The sequence below is a fragment of the Zootoca vivipara genome, chromosome 5, assembly GCF_963506605.1.
Source record: "Zootoca vivipara chromosome 5, rZooViv1.1, whole genome shotgun sequence".
Lineage (NCBI taxonomy): Eukaryota > Metazoa > Chordata > Lepidosauria > Squamata > Lacertidae > Zootoca > Zootoca vivipara.
Genome location: NC_083280.1, coordinates 61,247,553 through 61,269,865, shown reverse-complemented (window position 1 = coordinate 61,269,865; position 22,313 = coordinate 61,247,553). Strand labels below are relative to the sequence as shown.

At 42.1% G+C, this 22,313-nt stretch overlaps 1 protein-coding gene across 2 annotated transcripts in view; it reads right to left on the bottom strand.

Annotated features, from left to right (window-relative positions):
- Positions 1-4,352: 4,352 nt before the first annotated feature.
- Positions 4,353-22,313, bottom strand: part of DPYSL4 (dihydropyrimidinase like 4) — a 32,504-nt gene continuing 14,543 nt past the window's right edge. For both annotated transcript variants that reach the window (XM_035137779.2, XM_035137781.2), the window contains exons 7-14: positions 19,036-19,104; positions 17,316-17,436; positions 16,490-16,646; positions 15,242-15,383; positions 13,408-13,578; positions 12,631-12,810; positions 8,547-8,718; positions 4,353-6,316 (exon numbers count right to left, since the gene is read on the bottom strand). In XM_035137779.2, the coding sequence (XP_034993670.2) occupies positions 6,225-6,316; positions 8,547-8,718; positions 12,631-12,810; positions 13,408-13,578; positions 15,242-15,383; positions 16,490-16,646; positions 17,316-17,436; positions 19,036-19,104 (1,104 nt within the window). In that variant the 3' untranslated portion in view covers positions 4,353-6,224. The remainder of the gene's footprint in view (positions 6,317-8,546; positions 8,719-12,630; positions 12,811-13,407; positions 13,579-15,241; positions 15,384-16,489; positions 16,647-17,315; positions 17,437-19,035; positions 19,105-22,313) is intronic.

Sequence of the window (22,313 nt, the reverse complement as noted above, 5' to 3'; positions counted from 1 at the left end):
TAAAGCTACATCCCTTCTCCCCAAGCCTTTGGTGTTGTTACCTTCCTGGAATGTAATTTTGAACTCTGATATTTCTTCTTCCTCCCCTGTTTGGAGGATAGAGAGAGGCCTGTGACTGTGTGCAGAAACTGTGCAAAGGTAAATAAATTCCGTTTGTTGCTTCCCCTACTTTCTCCCTCGTCCCTCGCTCACCACTGGCGTGTGGCACCTGAAAGTTTGTCAGAGGAAATTCCATTGCTCAGGAAAAGTTCCCCCACTCAGCTTGAAGGCACCTGAAATGGACAGCAGGTAAAGCCTGAAATTAATTTTAGAGGCAGCTACATCCCCTCCAGTGAAAGTTGCTGAGGCTTTTTTTGGGGGGGGGGGGACATACAGCATTCAGACAAGACAACCTGCCACTCTCTCTTAGTGTTGAGTCCCACGTGGAAGTCTAGCTTGATGTGACAGTCTATCTGTTCGCTCTCTCAGACAGCAACGATGACCTCGTTTCTCAGGATTTTATTTTGCTCGGACTCTTCTCTTGCTAGCATTCAGACTTGTCGTCAAAGGTAGGGGTGCAATGTGCAGTTTGATTAAATCGGTTGAACTTCCCAACGGTGAAAATTAATTCATTAAATGTGCCTTCAATTAATCAGGCATGTTTTTTAAATTTTTATTTCATTTTTTAATGGCTAATGCAAGTGCTTATAATAACTGCCAATAGATAGCGCTGAAAAGCCATTCCTCCTTTTTTTTCTTTCCAGCACTAGCCATCAGCAAAATATGAAAAATGCAGAATATTACAAGGACAAAGTTTTCCTTAAGCTTTGGAGGCCCGTTCTTGGAAACGTCCAAGATTAACAGCACAAAACCAATGCATGCCTTCTCAAAAGTATGCCCCATTGATCTCAATGAGGCTTAACTCCCAGACAAGTGTATATGAGATTGAAGCCTAAAATGCAAAAAAACCAAAACAAAACAAAGAAACTCCACAAACCCAGTGCAATTAAGAACATACCTTGTGGTTTACTTTGTTTTTGTCAATAAGCAATGCATCAATGCAAGTGAAAAAGTCAGAGTCAGCCCTTTTAAAAAGCATATACGGTAGCTCAGTGCCTTTGACTTATACACTTAGTATATACACCCATTTAAAATATTTATCATTATTCTCATTTGGGGCTTGCAAAGCGAGTTGATGAGAAATAAAGCCGCTCCTATACTTGCAAGTGATCTGAAATAGTGTGTATGTGGGGAAAATGCCTCCTCTATCTTTCCCTATTAATTCATTAATTAATGTTCAACTATTATTGGATTTAATACAAAAATAGGGCAATCGGAAATAGTGGGATGAGCCAAACAAGTGAGTGCACAGATAAAATGGCCTTGCAAAATATGCCTTTCCTACAGCTCTCTTGTGAGTAGAAGTGGCATTTCTCCGAAACCAAAAATACTGACGAGGCAGTTTGGTACAGTGGTTAGTGTGTTGGATTAGCACCTTGGGAGACCAGGGTTCAAATCCCTGCTCTGCCATGAAGCTTGTGGGGTGACCATGGCCAGCCACTGTCTCTCAGCCTAACCCATCTTACAGGGATACATGAGGTGAATGAATGAATGAATAAAATTAAGTCTTCTAAACTTATAGATGCTTCCATTACCTTACTTTATGGAAGTTAGTTGTTTGTATCCAGCTCATGTAAGCATCTGACTTCGTATCTCTTGCTATAACTGTACAATCTGAAATGTCTGATATTATGTGTCACAGTGGCCGGAGTGGGCTACTTCAGAGTAACGACTCTACACCGCTCTGCATTTTATCTTTTATTGGTGCTGCGTATTTACAGTGCTGAAGGCAATGCTATTTACAAGAACACATCTTCTCAGCTTGAATCAGAACCTCCGAATGGCGTTTGGCGCGTTTTTCTCCAACATAACAACTTTGGGAGACCCATCCTCTTTCCTCTCCTCTTTCTGCGTAATTCCGGAGTTGGGGGGATGGGTCTGCCCCCCTTGCTTGCCCCTTCCTGTCCCACCTGGGACCCTGGCTCCGCTACCTTGTCTGAGCCTCGGACACGACTTCCTGCTTCCCCACTGGAATCGGAACTCTCCCTGCTTTCCCCTGCGCTCGGGGATGGGCTTGAACTCAGGAGGGGAGGGACTTCGCGATATCCTCTGTCCCTCACATCCATCCCCCTCCCTTGATAGGTATATCAAGGGGAGAGATGCCACCACTGGAAGCAGAATGGTTAAGTAACTAAGATTGTCCCTTTTTCGGCATTTCATGCTTGAGATTTTTTAGCATAGCATCCTGCTACCGATTTAGTTCTGGTGGTCTCAAAATGCTTTTCATATGAATGAGTACATCTTCTGCTTCGTTCAGTTTTCACAAAGCCTTGGACCATTTAGGCACAGCACTTGAATCCCAATTGCAGGACATGCTGGTACATAACAGCAAACATGTTCAGCATGTCAAAGAACACTGTGCGTCATTTGGGTTTATTTGGAATTGCAGAGATCTGAGGGAGAGAACACCATTTAAAGAGAAAGGGTTGTCTCCAACCAAATTATACTTGGAGTAGATCCATTGAAATTAATGGACCTTGTCATGCCTATTTTTAGTGGTATCAAGTGTTCCAGTTGACCATTTGGCTTTGCGCTTCCAGCTAACGACTACTTAAAGAACGCTTTCTCCCAACTGCTCCTACGTTTATGGCTTTGTGCTTCCAGTGAACGACTATTTGAAGAACGTTTTGTTTGTTCCAGCTATGTAATCACATACTTACTGCATACATAACCAGTATAGCAATGAGAGAGACACTGGTTCATTATACGTTTATGAATATCTCCAGGCTTGGTTATGCACATTGCACTTTAGTTTGCTAATTGTCCAGTAGATTTATGAGTTTATATACTTATTCTAGTAAAATTGTCCTTCATATCATAGCCAGTTCTGGTGTTGTTGGTTTGTTGTTTAATTGTTCCATCTACTTTTGACCTCCCTGCCTTAACCACCAATGGTGTGTTTTCCTTAAAAAAGCAAATGAATGAATCTGGAACCTCACAGTTATGTACCAGTGACTGAAGAGATTTTGAGAGGTTAACACCAGAATTTGGAAACGGGCGTAACAATAGAGAAGAAAGTGGGGGGGGGGAGGAGTGTGAGATAATTGCTCCAGACATCCAGAACATGGGACGTTCTTCCCTGAAATTTTAATTTTGAATGTAATTTGGCTTTATGTTTGTATTGTGATTTGATTGAATTTGTCATTAATTGGGATGTTTTTAATTGAAAATTAATAAAAAGTATTTACAAAAAATATATGGGATGTTTTTAATTGAAAATTAATAAAAAGTATTTACAAAAAATATATATGAATCTGGAACCTCTCTGATCAGCTATTTGTCAGAAAGGGAAATGTCAGGGGAGACCGAAATAAGTCTTCCAGCTTTCCCTCCTGAACATCTGATTGTCAGGTTTTGTCTTTTTAAAATGGCTACATGTCTGCGATCCTGACTAATAGACAGGGCTGAGGAACTGCATATAGACATCCACCTACCGATGGAGGATACATTCCTATCTGCACATGACTGCCACAGCAAAATTGTGTTTCCTTTTCTCAGTCTAGATGTCACACCTTTCCGGTACACACAGCATGGCACCAATTTTTCACAAGTGCTTCTTCTGCTGCAAAACTGATGCTGCCTTTTGCCTTACTTCCCTCGCTCACTGCTATTTGCAGCCTTGGTCAGTAGCCGATTTAGTGCATTTTTTAAAATGCCCCCCCCCTCTTGATGAGGAGCCCAGCCAATCAGGAATCATATGGTCAACGTGATAGTACCGGTAGTGGTATTTATTTATTTTTTGTATTGTTGCACTGCCCACCAAAGTACTTGGCTATGTAACAACATCATGAAGCCAATTCAGAATGGGGGCAGATAACAGTTGTTCTCATTCTGAAAGGATGAATACTTTTGCCTGTGTTTTCTGGTGCTCCCAGGAAAAACTGATCTAGGGACACTTTTTATAACTTGCAAAATCTTCTGCGGAAAACCACTCCTCCCCCCTTTTTGCAAAGCGGTCAGGGACAGACCCTATACCACTTTTCTTTCTATCATGCCAAGACAGTAATGGGGAAACTACATTTTTCTTTACCTCATTGTCACAAATTAAAACATTTCACAGGAAAACCCTAAAACAGTACAGAATATAAATAAAAGAGACCAGTAATCGAGGACTCATCAAATTAGCCATCAAATAGGTCCACCCCTAATTTCAATGGGTGTTGATTCATACCAATTATGCAGAGGTGACCTTAACTCCAATCAATATGAGGACGAAGAGAAGTCAAAATCATTCATCTGGCTTATCATTTAGCTGATTTCGAAGAAACTTTATTGAATGTAAATAACAAAACTGAACAAAAACAAGTCGTTTTGTGTAAACGAGTCACAAGCATAGTTTTATGGAATGATATGGAAAAAGAAGATCACTTTTGCTGTACATAGCTTTAAATATAATAAACCTGTTATAAGTTTTATAAAAAGTTCACGGTGTGCTGCTGACCTCCAGATACACCTATTTTCTGGTTTAGAAGGTGGTCTACACTTGGTACTTGGAAAAAACCACCTGGATAAATAATTTGTTTTTTAAAAAATCCAAGACTAACAATAGAAGACTAAAAACACACTTGCACTTACACAATTGTGTCCAGGTTCCAGAAATTCAGCTATCTTATTATTATTATTATTTCAAAGTCTAGATGCATGTTTTATACCAGTTCTAAAGTGACACTATGACACCTAATTTCATGAACAATCAGACCACACTTGTATTTCTTATATCCATGCTGCCACAACGATACTGAGTGACAATGGTTCCTAAAATTATGTTCAAGGATCTACCAATGAGATCTTATAGACATTTTCAATCAATGTCAGTCATAAGCCATTTGTGGCTTGATCTATGGTTACTGGTGAAATTGCAGCTATAAAATTTAGAGCAGTGATCTCCATAGGGCAATCTACTAGATGAAAAAGTCCTATGGGTCAGGAAGATGTTGGCAGTGAGTTTGAGGCTCACAAGGGCCCATGTAGACATAACACCTAACTATGGTTTGTTGCCTTAATTCTGCTTAAGATCCCACAGTGAACCTGTGACTCAGTGAGCTAAGGGGAAGTATGGAGAGATATCAGTGAAACCTGCTTGTCAACCTTGCAAGCAGAGGTGTTGTAAAGATGGGAGAATGCTCTCAACCATGGTTTGTTTGACATGGGAATGATCATACAACTGTGGTTGATTCAAACCATGGTTTGAAAACCCATCTCAAATTTTGCTTTCACTTCCTAGTTTGTGGCCAGTCCTTAAGCATGGTCAAAACAAATCCAGGTTAAGCATTATGTCTGCACAGGAGCAAGGTAGGGGAGTATTCCATGTTGTCAGTACAAAAGAAAAAGGAAAGCAAATATAGAAATAAGCTGCTTGTGTTAAAATAGCACAATGATTCCTTCCCAGTAAAAACTATTTTTTGTAGAAAGAGCAGAAATTATTGATAGAAAGCCTCAAAACTGAAATATGTATTCAGGTATGCCTTGGTAACTTAGCACACAACTAGCAGTTCAGCTGAACAGAATTTAAAAGTACTTCACTAGAAGTTCACACGTTTACATGCATGTCTCTGGAGATTTGCTGAAAATTGGAGGATATATTTAAAACAGTTGACAAAATCTATACACTGGGGAGGGGTGCACTGAAAGAAGAAACGGTGGGGAATTTTATCCTGAGTAAGAAGGCAAATCGTTTTCCTATTCCTGGGATGTGCACTCCCATCCAAGCCCTTTAATTTGGCAGTGTTAAATAGCCACATGGTCACTTTTAAAAAGGTTCTTCTTAAGGATCACGGACTCAGTGATTGCCGTTTGTAATGCAAGAGGTGCTTGGGGAGTGAAGGCAAGGCAGAGTCTTTAAATTTCAAAGGAATGTTAAACACACTTCTACAAACTATCTGCCCCAACAGGGGGGAAAGAGGGCAAGTCCCACTGATATCAGTAGGCTATGATTCAAGCAATGGGACTTATAAGTGTTTCTGACAGTGCACTCCTACACACATCGACTCCAAAGTAACTCTCATCAAGTTCAATGGGGCTTACACTCAAGTAAATGGGTGTAGGACTGCAGCCTGAATGTGCCTGATCATGCCCAGTCAGATCTAATCACAGTTATGTCTGCATATGGATCAAATATTGAATCATTATGACAGAGATGTAATATTGGAGCGTCCACCGGGGGGAGCAATAATTTTCTGTGCAGTACGTCTTGCAACATGGTCATCGGCTTGAGATCCTAAAAGAAAAATGGCACACAATGGAATGCTTTCAAATATGTAAATCAAGAAATGTGTTCATTAATACAACACAGCCTTATTATGAGCATCACGTGATTGTTAAAAGAGTATGTCTATGGAGATTTGTTCATGCTGACACAGGAAATGGAACGGGTACATGTAGATTAAGTATATTATATTCATTATATTATATATTTTATTTTATATTTATTACTGCACATTTATCATGAAAAGTAGCATGGATAATTCTGCCATGTATTATCGGAATCATGTCCTTTGAAAACTGAACCATAATATGCTAATTCCTAAAGATAGGAAATCTTTTACTCCTTTATAAGAACGTAAGGAAATGAAGGGGGCAGATGCTAAGCACTTCTAAAGACACGTTAATTTCAGCGGATGAGATTTATGTTTGCGCTTCAGTTCCCCCATTGAAATTAATAAGGTCTGAAAGTACTTAACTGTCTGGACTATGTCCAAAGGTATTTTCGAACAGCTCTTAATAGCTAAGCATTTAGGATTAAAAGAAGATTAAACACTTCTGGAGTTTCACACTTGGATCGAGTTAAAATAAAAGGTGATCCAAAATAATTACAGCATGCTGAAATGAATAATGACATCATTGATCAAAGGAAATCTATTATTACTGTTTATCACTTACGAAGCACCCAAAATGCTCTAAGCACCATAGGGAGGTTAAAAGGTAAGACACTTTCTAAAATCTAGGGAGTTTTAGAGGTTGCCACTGAAGGTCCTCTTTTGTCCAAATCACAGGCTTTTAATCTTCAGGATGAACAAGTGCTACTTAAGCCAGAGGGCAGGGAACCTCAAGCCTAGGAGACAAATGCAGCCCCCATCCTCCCCACTTGGCCCTTAGGAATCTCCCCAGACCACATTCTCTACTAACCCTGCTTTGCTCCCTTCCTTGAGTACTTTTGCCTGCCAATAATGTATCCCTAACAATGCCTCTCATTTCCCCGGAGGATAGAGAGGGATGTGTAAGTGTGTGGAGAAACTAAGCTATTGTACAAAATTAAAATCTACATTCATTACTCCACCCACTTCTGCCTCCAGCCCTGCCCCATCCAACTCTGGTGTGTGGACCCCAGAGGATGTGGGCCTGGGCTGAAAAAACTTCCTCACCCCACATATCCAGCTGCTTCCATATCACAAATGTACATTCAAGGACCCCTTCCTTGTTCCAAGTCCAAGAGTCCTAGGTGATGTCCCAGTGTGGAGCATGCAATGGGCAGCCCCACCGTGCTCCCTGCCTCTCTTAGTGCTAAGTGAGACCCTTCTGGAGGGGGAAACAACTTCTCCTACCCTCTCATGGTTGTCACACAACCATGGTGACAGAGGGCTGCATCCAGTGCTCCATTTGTACCACCCCTTGAGCGCCAAGGTGGTACATTCTGAGTAAGCTGGCAAGCCCAACTGGAAAGGGGGCTTAAACGTTCTCCAAGCAGGCATGAAGCTCCCATTCAGTGCATGCTATTTGGGGCAACAGCAGCACAGCACTTGAGTCAATGAGGTGCAAAGGAAAACTGGAACAAGGCACACAGAATACCCCGTTCATGCCTGTTGAACAAGGTACTCGCCTTCAAAAACAAGGTACTCGCCTTCAAAAACTGAATGTTGCAGTGTGAGTAACGATCCACAAACTGGAGTGTCAAGTACTAGGGCCCAACAACCTGGAAGGAGCCACAGTATGCAAGTCCATACCCAAGTGACAGTACTAGACCACAGACTGACCATGCAACTCACTGATATGACTGGACCTTGATGCATGCCCACCAAAATGCACTGCTAGGCCACCGCCGTAGTACAGAGAGTGCAGATTAGCTTGCAGCAGATAAAGTGCTAGTGCACCATGGCAGGCGCCCTTAGTCTTGGGTGCCAAAGTGTGAAATTAATAAAAACAGCAACAGGTCACCTTAAAAGGCCACAGAGTCATGCCAAATGAAGTGCTTAAGATGCAGCCACATCAGCTGATTCACTAATTCAAATTTTATTTCATGCCTAGCATGTAGCAATGTCAGAAAACACAACCCCTAAATTCTAGTACAGATACCAGTACTCTAAATCTGGAATGGGCTTTAGGTTGTGACCCAGATCTGGGCCTTGACTAAAGTGTCAACAAAATGTGAGCTTCCCTTTAAGTCAGCATTCTCTTTATCCACATGAATTTGCTGTTTATTTTGTACCACCCCATTAAAAAAATCAACTTACCAGACAGGCTGAAGCCTGATTGATGTAGGTTACGGATGGGAGGAACCTGTATTTTGCCTGAACAGGTAGCTATTCTTGAGGTAGGAGTTGGGGCCACAGCTTTAGCAGTTACTATGACATCGTGAACTGGTCCATCATAAAGCCCACGAGGAACACCATGAATTTCTGCAAGCTATAAAAAAATAAGAGGGAAAATCACAGTTGATTGAATGTTTGCTGGTTTTCCTTGGGGTATATTCATGACCAAATGTTTGATGGCTGTCACTAAAACAATGTTAATAGTATTATTTTCTCCTGACCAAGGGTTCTCAGAACAGCTGTCTCCCCCTTTCTCCTTGTAATGGGACAGAACTCAACAGAGCAAGACAAAATATTATTATAAGAAGTTTGCTAGAGCTATTCTTCCTCTGAGGAGTATCATTCACACATGCTAGACGTTAGCTAGAAGTAAGTAATGGTTTGGCCTTGCGCATAGGCACAGAAATGCTGTCACAAGAGACTCTTTAAAGAGGAAGCGCTTTGCATTTTGAAGAAGCATTTCTGCTCGGTTGTTTGCAGATGGTTATATACTCAAGCTGACACAAACATAGACATAAAGGTGAAACTTGGAAAACTAGAATATCGTCGAAAAGTGCATTTATTTCAGTAATGCAACTTAAAAGGTGAAACCAATATATGAGATAGATGCATGACATGCAAAGCAAGGTATGTCAAGCCTTTATTTGTTGTAATTGTAATTATTTGTCGTTAGGCAGGCCAATTATAAATGGAATGTAATTAATGAAATGTAATAGCGATGTTTATTTTTGTTTTATTACTGTGGAATTTCCAAAAGAAAGCATTTGTAAAAATTAAAAGAAAAATTAAAAAATAAATAAATTGCATTACTGAAATAAATGCACTTTTCGATGATATTCTAATTTTCCGAATTTCGCCTGTATTTTATAGTGCTGCCAATGATCATGGGCAGTTAAACAATGAAATTTGTCACAAGAAGTGGCAAGGGCTACTGACTTTGCTTTAAAAGGAGGTTAGACAAATTCATGGAGGATCAGGCTCTCCGTAGCTACCAGTCACGATGGCAATATGCTGCCAGTTGCTGGGGAACAACTACGAAGGGGTCATTGTACTTGTGTCCCAGTTTTGGGCTTCCCACAGGCATCTTGGAAAACAGGACACCGGACTAGATAATCCAGCAGGGCTCGTCTGATGCTCTTCCGTTCTGTGTTAATGCTTGCTTTCCAGGAAGTTATTGTTGGACAGGAGGGCAAGGAGGGAAATGTAGACAATCGGAATAAGCGCCCTGAGTATCAAAGGCAACTGCCCAAATGAATTACCATCATGAACAATCACTGACTGCCCTATTTGGAGCCCAATTACGGGCGAGTTTGCAAACCTCCAGCTCAGCCTAAATGGAAGGGTATGTTTTGTTAAGAACTTCATTCCTGGGATGATTAAAAATGACAGAGTGCGCTGCATCTTTCACATGCAGCGCAAACACAGTTTGATTGGTAGCCTACAGGACTTTTAAGTGTCTTCGGCTAGAATCTGACAGAGTTAAGAGTGGCTCTTCCTTCCCTCCACCCCATTTCACTCCTTCCAAATGTGTGTAAAAAGTAATAAAAGTGTCAACGAGGCAGATAAAGCTAGGACTCAGTATATAGCTCCCTATGGATACAAAATGGTAGCTACTTTCCAGGCACCCCAGAAAGTAAGGAGGGATGAGATCTTAGCATTTATTTACTGAAGGTTAAGGGTATCATCCACGGCCCTGAAGCATCTTCTTTCCATGTGTGCACTCCATACACTGAAGGTTCCTACCACCAACTAACCTGTTCTCTTCAAGGTAGCCTTCCCACAGACACAGAGGTAGGCGTCTGTTGGAAGATTGTGAGCACCCAATTGTGCGTGTAAAGGGAGCAAAGGACCACGTGGGGCATTACTACTCACTCATGCAGGCCACCAAAAGGTCTTCTCCAAGGTAGTACTGCACATAGAAGAAGTTGTGTTCAAATGCTCCTTAAAGGTAAAGGACCCCTGACAGTTAAGTCGTCTGCGACTGGAGGGAGCTGTCGTTTGTCCGCAGACAGTTGTTCTGGGGCATGTGGCCAGCATGACTAAGCCGCTTCTGGCACAACGGAGCATCACAACCAGAGCAGCACATGGAAACGCCGTTTACCTTCACACCGGAGCGGTCAACACAACTGACGTTTGCTAGAACGTCAACTGTGGCAACCCTGACAATAAGTAACGTTTAAATGAATCATAGAATTGTAGAGTTCAAAGGGACCACAAGGGTCAACTAGTCTATGCAGAAGCCCTGATCAATATGGGATTCTGGGGGGCGGGGCAAGTTGCAATATCCAAACTGGGCCTGAGATGACCTGTCTGCTCCATTCATAGCACTGCAACTCCTAACAGCAAATTCAGGGGTTGGGTGCCCTTGAGGCTGCAGCGAAAATGAGGTCACTGAAAAACAGAAGGGAAGTATCAGTATGCTCAAGGAATCCCAGAATATATATATATATATATATATATATATATATATATATATATATATATATATATATATATGCCCTCCTGGGGGGCAAAGTTCCCCCACAAAATAGCACAATGAGGATTAATCCTGCTCAGTAGTAACTACAGCTTATAGAGTGAAAATGGAAAAAAAGATTAAAAGAGCAGAGGCTGGAGGAGCAGAATGTTCTGCTTGATGGGGGAACGGTTGCCAGGACATTCTGTTGCAGGCCACACTTGTTCATGTTTATTATGATGCCTGAAATTTCAGTAGTAATGCACCTACTGACATTGTATGCTCATTTTAATGCCTGACCACATGGCACTCATGCTGGGGACAGAGTGAGAGAGTCCTACAAAGAGTGGTAGCACGCAACTTGGTTAGTTGCCCTTAAATGCATTCCTGGGCCACAGTCCCATTCTGCAGGAGTACGTTCTGTCCACCTCTGTCCATAAGAAATACCAATTGACAAACCCATGATTGGTCACCGCAGAAATGAGCCTTCTGCCTGCACACTCCCTCATCTACCGATGCATTTCACTTCAGTTATCAAATCCTGGCATTACCCTTTCCTTTCCAACCAGGATTGCAAACCATAGTTTGAAGGTTGTTTGCAAAACTGGTTTAGAGGACAAAATGACCCAAACACAACCACGAGCTATGGTTTCTGCAAAAGAGAAAGTAAGCAACTGAGTGTCTGAGGGCAGGAGAGGAGAAAGGACTCCCGGCTCCTTGTCCCATGCTGGGTGCAGAGGGAGAGGAGGAAGTTTGTGAGAACCCGGCTTGGTGATGATCAACAGGTAGGAAATATTTCTGGAGGGTACTACAAGGTTTACCTAGTTTTCATCTGTGCTACCTCAAGGGATAAAGATTCTAAGAATTTTGAAGGATTAGATTCCTGAAAGGAAGTGGAAGATGAGAACTTGCTACAAGATACATTCTATAGTGATTTTTATTTCTCATTGAACTGAGGATTCATTGATTGTCATGAAGATCCTACTTGAGGATGCAAATTATCCTAGATCAGTCTGTACATATCTAGGGCAGTTTATGACCCATTGGCTGAACACTGACTGAACTTTTTTTTGACATGCCCAGCCTCCGGCCAAATGTCTGCCTAGCTGTGCCAATTCTGTCTCTGAGATTTATCAGTTGTCTTAACTATTCAAACCCCTCTTATATATGAGATTCCAGGCCACAGCAGCAATCCACTTATGGCCGTGAAATTCATAGCATGAGGGTGAAAGCAGCAATAAGGTGAGAGGGAGCCATTTAGGAAATCCAACTCTCATACCTAGTTTTCACCATCAGCCATCAGCCAGCTAAGCTTAACACCCAATATGAAAACCATCAAAATCCGCTACTAAATATGTCAGCTTTCATTCTCAAGCCCTAACAGCTTCATTCCAGAAATGCCTGCTTAAATATTGCGCAGTAGATCTGATCATACTGAACAGCTCTTTCCAGATCCTGCGATCAGCAGTTTTTGCAGCTGCATCCAAGAGACAAGGAAGGATTTCATCAGCAGTGGCCAGGAAGGAGTTTCATGTATGGAAATGTTCTCACCCTGTTTCTTGCTTTTATCCTTTTGTAAACAAAATCAGGGAACGTCTTGCGAGGGATGAAACGGCCGACTCCCTGGGTGACAAAGAGGTTCCCATCTTCCAGCACGACCTTCCCTTGGCTTATCACCACCGTAGGGACACCGTGACATTCTGTTCCTTCGAATATGTTGTACTCTACATTCTGGCAAAACCAACAAGAGATTCTTGATCAGCTTCAAGATAGATTATATCAAAAGGTAAGTGTCAGAGGGTCACCATGGTGGGTTGGATGCGGAATGTTCATAAATGCCAACTGAAAATGTGCACACAAATAGGAAGTGGTGCCCACGGCCTGGTCAATGTGCATAATCTCCAGGTGGCTCTGAATGATCACACACAGCTTCCAAGGTATACATAGGGTACTCACTGAAACTTACATGCCGGTAAACACAAATAGGATCTGGCTGCATAGCATGTTACTATACTGAAATTGGTAAAATTCAATGTTCAATCTTTAATGGATCTAAGGTTGGGGGGAAAAGCTCTCCCTCACCTGCTTGCAAGCATTAATAATAGCTTGAACTGCAGCATTTTATAGGTGACACTTTTCATCACTTGAGAGATAAACATGATCTGCTAATGCCTGCAGATTAAACCACAGTTAAAGGCAAAGATGGAAAAGAAGCGGGCAACCTTAGCTGGATTACATTTTATCAGAGCTAATTATTAGATCAACATTATAAATGATGAAACTTCTAATGTGCTGAAGAAAAGTAAAAGCAGCGAGTTCTTCTTTTACCAAGTTGTGAGTTTTTGCAGAGATGATCTTTGTAGCTTTTGGGTTCCAAATCACCAAATCAGCATCGGAACCCAGAGCAACCCGTCCCTTCCTGGGGTAGAAGTTGAAAATCTTTGCTGAATTTGTACTGGTCACTGCTACAAATTCATTTTCGTCCATCTTCCCTGTTGCCTGGAAATGGGGGGAAAGAGGGAAAGAAGGGAGAGGGGGATTTCAGAAAGAGAGATCTGAAAACCATAGACCACTGGGGTGTGGAAAGCATGCTCATTTGACAAGTATTGCAGTCAGGCAAACAGATTACAGTCTCTGGCCTTAATCTGTCATCTCATCCCAAATCTATCCTCCTCCTTGCTGAGCTCCTTTGTAATTCATACTGCAGCTTGTATGGGGGGGTTACTTATTTTTGAAGTACTGAAGATAATGTGAACAAGCGAAAAAAGAGGGCTGCCTACTATCATGCCCTGCTTGTAAGCATCCCAGAAAAGTCCAACTGGCCAATGATGGGAAAAGGATTCTAAACCAGGTGGATCAAGGTGGTTCAATCCAACACAGCACTCTTACCGTGACATGGACAGTAGGGATGGTACATTAGGAGTTGATTACTCATAAAACTCAGCACTGAACTCTGTCCCAGAGAAGCTTGGTCTGCCAACAGGTCTGGTGCTTGAAGCCACCTCCCCTGTAAAGCACCTCATGGGGTTCTCTGGAACTCTGTCCCAGAGAAGAGGTGGAGAAGCTGCAGACCTCCAGAAGCAAACACTCAAAGCAGTTTATATGCATTTTTGCCCAACGTGCACTTTTTGCAAAGCAATGCTCCTTAATATAGTGCATCTTCTTGGTTATTTTCACGAAGGTGTGCATTTCTTTGCACACTTTAGTGTATGTATGTTTGTACACATTACTCAGCTGGAGAACTGCATTGCAAAGTTCAGAGAGTATGAATTTTGAAGGGCAGCTGGGGTTTTGTTTGTGTTTCTGTAGTGCAAATTAGGTACACTTGCCTTTGAATGCCAACTGAAACCAACCCTACCTGTGACTGCACTCCATAAAAGAGTGGTAAAAAGTATAATAATAATAATAATAATAATAATAATAATAATAATAATAATAATATTTATACCCTGCCCATCTGGCTGGGTTCCCCCAGCTACTCTGGGCACCTCCCAACAGAATATTAAAAACACGATAAAACATCAAACATTAAAAACTTCCCTAAACAGGGTTGCTTATCCTTCAGCAAACCTGGAAGTATTTTTTCGGGTTTCACCACGCGCACATGCGCAGAAGCGCCACCTCCAGTTATGAATTCCTTGGGATCCAACTGGAGCTCCGGAACGGATCCCGTGCCCAAACAGAGGTACCACTGTATTCCATTTGTGTTGGATCACAGAATCTAGGTAGGAACTCAATGCTACTTCCTTGTCAAGGCAGGGAGATTCATTGACTTGCAATAGGTTGTGGTTCAACCCTTGTGGATCTCTAGTTTCAGTCACTGGTATTCAGATGGTGTTCCAGAGGCTTCTCAGGAAGCTTAGCAATGGCATTTAGCCTTCCCTGGATTGCCTACTGTTTATGAACTTCCCTCAAAGACTGTGTGGGATGCATTTCAAGTTCACGCAGGACAGTGGTGGGGCCCAACCAGTTTCTTATGAACCAAACATGCACCAATGAACATGCCCCTGAACATGTACAGTACAGAAAGGCTTCCCGAAAGGGACAAACTCTGCAAACTGCTGGTTTAGCCAATACAACACAGTAAGATGTCTAACAACTTCAAGCCACACCAGCATCCTTTGCTTTTCAGAGCGCACTAGATTCTGCTGAACTGACTCACCACGCACTTTTCCCAAATGACCGACATTCGTTCTTCAATGCCATTTGTTCCTTCTGGGATGAGGGTGAAGTTATCCTTTCCGACGGCCTTCTGCGCTGTGGTGAAGGTGCAGTGAGCACTGCCAACCACTTGAAGATCCCCACTAATTAAAACAAATGGCAAGCAAAGAGTGAAATGGGGGGAGGGGCTCTTTGCTGGTTGCATAAGCCAATTTATCCAACGTTTTCCTACCGAGTCTGAAAATCTGGGGTGATTTTGATTTGTTGTAAGTTGAAAAGAAACAAACAGCTAATAAAACTTTAAAGAACTGGTGGATTTTTAAAATCATTCCTTAGAGGTTACAATAGAGGTGAACAGGGGCAGTAGAGGAAATAGACTGTCAACTTTATATTCATAATCAACCTTGATTCTGCCATATTTTTTAATTGTGCCGATTTCAACAGTACAAAGTGACAAGATAAATGCCACAGTGACTTAAATTCTAAACAAAAAACTAAAAATGGGCAGCGGGTGGGGGGGGGGGAGAACCTGTGTTTGGCCTCAATGCAAAGAGGTGAGATACTTATCTCTTCAATGACTCCTAATCTCAGCCACATTGCAAATGGTAGAAAAAGTTGCCTGGAATGCAGGGCTAGCAGCCATGGTATGGGGGCAAAAACATATAAAGCCACACTACTTTTTTTAAAAAACAATTTGAGTAGTACATTTATATTTCACTTTTCTTCTGAAGAGCTGAAGTGGGGCCCCCTCCACATTTAATCCTCACAACAACCCTGTAAGGTAGGGTAGCCTCAAGGGCAGTGTCTGGACCAGTGTCATCCAGGGAGTTTAATGGGGACTGGGGGCATGAACCCTGGTCTTCCAGGTCCCAGTCAAAGGCTGTCGTTTATTCCATTTTCACAACTTTCCCCAAACTGTTAATTTCCACATTATATTCAAGTTATATATGATGTAAAAGCCACTTCTGGAACCATGGGTGGATATTGTGCAAGTTTAGTGCTCATACCCAGGTGATTTGCTTCCAGCAAAAAAATCCATCTGCAAATGATATGGAAATGAGAGGAACACACTCTCCACCATGGTTGCAATCCAGATGGAGAAAGGAATATTGGCACACATGGAAACCAGGTCCAAATAAGGAGGTTTTCAGGAGAGCCACTAGCTCTTCTCATGCTAAGCATCACATTTGAGCTGCAGTCTGTTACTTGGTGTTTCCAGAGAAAGGTCATTCTATTCTTGAGGACTTACCACGCTAACAGGGAACTGAGATGATCGGGTGTTGTAGGATCTGGGCTAATGGGAGGAGATGTCACAAAGGCAGCAGCCTTGGCCCAGTTCTTGCTCCAATAATGAGAGCCATCTGTAGCAAGACTGGCTGTAATTGGCTCTCCATACACAACTGTGCCTGAACAAACAATGAACAGTCACCACCACTGCAGTATGCATATTGCTGCCATCAAAAGGAGCTGCCCCACATCTCCCCCACCCAGGAACATCCTATGGCACAAAAATGTGTGTTATGCACAGCCCTTTGGAAGCAGAAAAATGTATATGAAACAAACAAGCATGCTGTATCTGCATATATATTCAAATGTTAGAAATTTGACTTCCCTGGTCTTAACCTGAGACTCCCTTGAGCTAAATTCCAGTGTGGTTGAATGGCAGTATACCGTTTAGATACTGTGAAAGAGAACAGTGTATTGGAGACAAACCTGTCTCAAGAGGGATTTTCAAGACAAGACCGTGCAAAAGACCTTTCACAGAAGATGGCATTTCTTAACCTTAAGGCTTCTGAATGCAACCAAAGATTTTCTGACAGCAGGACATGATGTTGTCCGCAACACTTTCAGAAGTTTGTCATCTCCAAGGATGCTCAAATGAGATGAAAGAATGTCAAGTTCATGCCTGAAAGATATTCTGAATCCACCACTAGCGGTCCTTGCTTGATCTCCTGCAGAAAAATGTCTGCTATGCACCATCATTTTAAATGTCTGGGCATTTAAATTTCCCTGTTCAAAAACTGCTGACTTGACAGGAAGTCCTCATCAGTATGGAAGCGTGAAACAGGACTTACCTTTTCTCTTGGCTTGAGCGATGACATCGGCAGCCCCTTTGCTCATGACTTTTGTGACATATAAGGGGCAATTGGCTTGTTTCGCTATTGTAATGGCACGGAACACGGCCTCCGTTTCAACCTTTGGAAGCATGAACACAGTCAGATACTTACTTCACAATGTCTGTTTCACCTGAGGCAGCTTGCCTAGGATTCAGTTATGATTTATTGTTCTACTTGTTCTTCATAAGTCTACCCCACCCACAACTGCACTCACAGGAAAACTGCAGTTACAGGGAAATATGGAGAAGTTAGCATTAATGTCTCCTCCAGACAATAATTATTACTGGAAGAGACTCAAATGTGGTTGTTGTTTTTAAAAAATAAATAAATACATAAATGAAAGAGAATGCATGTTTATTCAGAAGCAACTCCTGCTGGGTGGAAGGGGGTTTGCTGCCTAACAAGCGACCTAAGAGTGCCAGCCAGAACAATAAAACCCGGCAGAAGTAGCGTTGTTTATATAATGACACACTGACCATCCTTTTAGTCTCATGACAGATTGCAAAAGCACCAAGTGTCAAAATCTATAAGCCAGGGGTTCCCAACAAAATTTTCTCGAGGACCCCTCATCGAGCCGCTATTGAGACAAGGACCCCCATTAATTCCTAATCCTAAAATTAAAAAGTGAGAGCTAAATTAAGAGTCTTTTTATATTTTATATTTATACGTTTTTTTACAGTTACAACAGAGTACTCCATCAGTATACAGTTAGTTTTAATTTTCAGTTCTTAATGAGATGAACCACTTTTTAACCAACGGTCCATTTTTAACTACGCGAACTGTAGCTTCCGCGAAAAACAACGCTTTGTTTACAAACACGACTGTTTTGCAAAGAGGCAGCGCGTGCCAGGGAGGAGGGAGGGGAATGGAGAAGACAGGGTACCTGCACAGTAGCGCACAAATGAAGCCGACGCGCGCAAAGCATCTTGGGGAAGTGAGCGTTAGTAGAATGCGCGCGCTGCCTCTTTGCAAAACAGTAGTGTTTGTAAAGCGCCACCTAACGGCATATAGCAGAACTACTGCCTCTATCTAATTCTAGTTTTGCGCTAGACTCTGCTCATGCAGGAAGCGGCCAAAACAAAAAATCTGTTATCATATAAAATATATTTAATATATTTTTTATTCTAATAGCATCTTGCGGACCCCTCTGGCATAGCTCGCGGACCCCTGGGGGTCCCCGGACCACCTGTTGGGAACCACTGCTATAAGCTATACAGGAATCATAGTCATGGTGTCCTCCAGATGTTGCGGGGTATCATCCCTTATAATTAAGTCTGTTACCATTAAGTTGTGCTAGCTGAGAGGAATAGGAATAGGAATTGTAGTCCAACAACATCTGGAGCAGAACCTATAACACCCCCCCGATAGATACACTGTTTCATTCATCCTACCTATGCTGATGTTCATTTCACCGCAGCAAAACACTTACTGGATTTTATTCAGAAACGGTGTAGCTCTACAATGATTTGTAGTGCATGATGTTCTTGCATGTGACATTCAGTGCTTAAGCGTGGGCATCGCTCTCTTATCGAAAGGGGACTTTGGAAGGCTTTGTGAAGTCTGAGCATGGCTCGGCAAAAGAGATTTCACGTGTGAATTTAACCCTCAACGGGATTTCCCAATTTTATTTTACTGAGTAGAGTTGACAGTAATGCTGTGGGAACCTACTTAATATTACCTCTTCTGGATGACTGAGAACGTGACCCTCTGGACCAGTAATCCCCAGCTCCAAAAGTCTTTTTTGTTCCTAAGTAAATGAAGAAATATGGGAGAAGCAATAAATGAAAGGTGCAGAAATCTAATTTGAAACTTTAGAATGCTATCTTTTTAAAAACACCACCCCAACCATTTATTATCCGTGACAATTAGAGTGGTTAACTTCCTCATTTATATGTGCAACTCAGCAGCATAACCATTTGCCTTCTGCAATTCTCTGCTTGGTAGTTTACAAGGCAAGTCTAAACATAGATCCTACTGTTATCCTGTCTTAGGGTGGTGGTGGTGGGGGGGAGGAGGGGTGTTCCTGAAACCATTCTTTAAAAAAAGGCAAGTGATTATCAAGGTTGCCAAAAGAGGAAGAATTTTTTAAAATAGAATTCTGATACATGATTCTAGCTGATTAAATATGTATAATAAGTACCCATCTTTCTAACATCCTTGTTCCATCTCAATGATCCACATTTAAAAAAACAGCAACAAAACAAAGTGTGTCGCTACAGTCCAAAATAATTTCTCCAAGGATTTTGGATCATGGAAAGCAAATTTTTTTTTTATTTGAACAACTAAGCCCAAAAAGCATTGCCAGGAGGAATGATCTCCCCACTCCTCCCTCCATGCACTGTTCTAGGAGTTCTCCTGACCAGATTTGGGGAGGTTTGGGAGGTGCACGGTGGCAGTGAAAGAGGAGAGGAGAAAAGTCCTGTTGTTCTATTGAGACACATGCTGGCTTCTGCTAGTACAACAAACAAGTTGAACCCATGCATTATGTCTATAGCTCTCTCTCTCTCTCTCTCTCTCTCTCTCTCTCTCTCTGTGTGTGTGTGTGTGTGTGTGTGTGTGTGTGTAATTAAAATAGGGTCCTGAAAAAAATACACATCTCAGGAATCAACGGCCAGGGTAAAGATAAGCATCTTCAGCATTTTCTGAAAACTGTATTATGAAGTTTGTTTATACAGAAAAACCAAGAGGCACCCCCTCTGCTGACCTTAATACCCAAGGAGGTCTATAGGAAAGGAGGTGGTATTTTAGGTATTTGGGACCTGAATTGGCTTTTCAGACTAACATGAGCACCTTAAATTATTATTATTATTATTATTATTATTATTATTATTATTATTATATTTATTTATACCCCGCCCATCTGGCTGGGTTTCCCCGGCCACTCTGGGCGGCTTCCAACAAATACCAAAATACATTAAAATATCACAGATTTAAAAACTTCCCTAAACAGGGCTGCCTTTAGGTGTTTTCTAAATGTCAGGTAGTTGTTTATCTCCTGGACCTCCGATGGGAGGGTGTTCCACAGGGCGGGCGCCACTACCGAGAAGGCCCTCTGCCTGGTTCCCTGTCACTTTGCTTCTCGCAGTGAGGGAACCGCCAGAAGGCCCTCGGCGCTGGATCTCAGTGTCCGGGCTGAGCAACGCGGGTGGAGACGCTCCTTCAGGTATATAGGACCGAGGCCGTTTAGGGCTTTAAAGGTCAGCACCAACACTTTGAATTGTGCTCGGAAACTGGCCTGGGAAATTGGGCGTGCAAACAAATGCAGCTGTTTGAAGATAGGTGTTATATTTGATCTAAGTGGGACCCTATCCAGTAATCTGGCCACTGCATTTTAGACCAGTTGAAGTTTCCAAGTAACTTCTAGAGCTGCTCCTTGTAGAGAACATTGTGATAATCCGATCTGGCAGCTACCAGAGCCTGCAGTACAATGGCAAAGTCTAGGTTAGACTTGGATTTAATTTATTGTTATTGAGGTATTTTAGTGATTACAAATCACTTTCTCAGAAGATTGTTGTGCAAAGTCGTAAGTAAGCCTTCTAAATGACTAGTTATATTCTGACAGGCAGTAAATCTCTACATTGTAATTTCAAGAGCATTTAATCTTTTGCAATCCAGGGCAAATGTTTTTGTCCTTGAAGTGCTTGAAGTACTCTGGAGACATTTATTTCCATGCTTTTGTTCTTTGCCTGCAAATACACTTGAAGGTCACCCTCTGGCTTTTTAATAACTATGTTGAAAACCCTAAAACAACCACCCGCTCTGGTGATACCTATATGCTTTGGATCAAAGTATGATTGTCGGATAAGAACAAAAATTCTCTAATCCCAAGCAGATCAATGTCTTCAGAAGGGCTTCCAACTTTTCAGTTGATGATAATTTAAGAATGCCCTGGGGGTGAATATTAAGGATCTCTGTAAAACAGAACAAGGAATATACACAAACCCAACCTGGTTGTATGTGTGTATGTATGTGTATACAGTATAGGTGTGGGAGACACACACACACCCCTCTCCCTTTCTCTCTCTCTCTCTCTCTCTCTCTCTCTCTCTCTCTCTCTCTCTGAGGTTTCAGGTGCCTGGCATTTAAATACACATGGTTGATACACAAGCATCAGCAACCACACGCAAACTACTTTAAACTGTTTACCATGGAAGACCCTTAATAGATTTCATGTACTTATATGCCACTTTCCCACGGTGAACTACATTCAATGTTTCTCACAGCAAACACATGGAAAGGACAACATGCCCATGTCCCCAAGGTATGAGGATACTCTAGCCTGCTGTGGTGCTCATCTTTTATTTTATTTTTAAAAAAACTTTTGTATGTTTTTTTTTTACAATTGTAACTTCGAGGCATATGTAGCTAGTGACAAACAGATGTTATCAAATGTCTAGCTGGCATATATATGCATATTTTCCGCAGTGCCATGAAAAAGTGCCCAAAGATTGGAGGGTAAAAAAGGTAAAGGGACCCCTGACCATTAGGTCCAGTCGTGACCGACTCTGGGGTTGCGCGCTCATCTCGCATTATTGGCCGAGGGAGCCGGCGTATAGCTTCCAGTTCATGTGGCCAGCATGACAAAGCCGCTTCTGGCAAACCAGAGCAGCACATGGAAACGCCATTTACCTTCCCGCTGTAGCGGTTCCTATTTATCTACTTGCATTTTGACGTGCTTTCGAACTGCTAGGTTGGCAGGAGCTGGGACCAAGCAACGGGAGCTCACCCCGTCACAGGGATTCGAACCGCCGACCTTCTGATCAGCAAGCCCTAGGCTCAGTGGTTTAACCACAGTGCCACCTGGGTCTGGGTACATTGTTCTGAATCCATATGGCTGCTTCTATGCACTGCCGTATGCTACTTTTTGTTGGTCCCATTTCTCTCTCTCTCTCTCTCTCTCTCTCTCTCTCACACACACACACACAAACACACACCTTGATCCAGAATCAAGTTAAG